The sequence below is a fragment of the Myotis brandtii genome, unplaced genomic scaffold, assembly GCF_000412655.1.
Source record: "Myotis brandtii unplaced genomic scaffold, ASM41265v1 scaffold82, whole genome shotgun sequence".
Lineage (NCBI taxonomy): Eukaryota > Metazoa > Chordata > Mammalia > Chiroptera > Vespertilionidae > Myotis > Myotis brandtii.
Genome location: NW_005371324.1, coordinates 7,856,919 through 7,857,296, shown reverse-complemented (window position 1 = coordinate 7,857,296; position 378 = coordinate 7,856,919). Strand labels below are relative to the sequence as shown.

Sequence of the window (378 nt, the reverse complement as noted above, 5' to 3'; positions counted from 1 at the left end):
TCCCCGAGCCGTCACACACCCCCTGCCTTCGCTCTCTCCCCTCGCCGCCTCCCCCTTCCTCCTCCCGATAAGAAGACCCGGCGGCAGGAGAGGGGATGAAGATGGCGGACGCGAAGCAGAAGCGGAACGAGCAGCTGAAGCGCTGGATCGGCTCCGAGACGGACCTCGAGCCTCCCGTGGTGAAGCGCCAGAAGACCAAGGTGAAGTTCGACGATGGCGCCGTCTTCCTGGCTGCTTGTTCCAGCGGCGACACGGACGAGGTCCTCAAGCTGCTGCACCGCGGCGCCGACATCAATTACGCCAATGTGGACGGACTCACTGCCCTGCACCAGGTCTGTGCGCCCCGCCTCCCCTTCTCCGACCCCGCGGGCCCTCGCT

The 378-nt window shown here is 66.7% G+C and overlaps 1 protein-coding gene across 9 annotated transcripts in view; it reads left to right on the top strand.

The window, feature by feature from the left end:
• The first annotated feature begins 6 nt into the window (after window positions 1-6).
• PPP1R12A (protein phosphatase 1, regulatory subunit 12A) overlaps window positions 7-378 on the top strand; it is a 157,030-nt gene continuing 156,658 nt past the window's right edge. For all 9 annotated transcript variants that reach the window (XR_001360178.1, XR_001360179.1, XM_014531645.1 and 6 more), the window contains exon 1: window positions 7-332. Coding sequence is in view for 7 of the 9 variants with exons in the window: in XM_014531645.1 (XP_014387131.1) it covers window positions 96-332 (237 nt within the window). In the remaining 2 variants the exon portion in view is untranslated. The remainder of the gene's footprint in view (window positions 333-378) is intronic.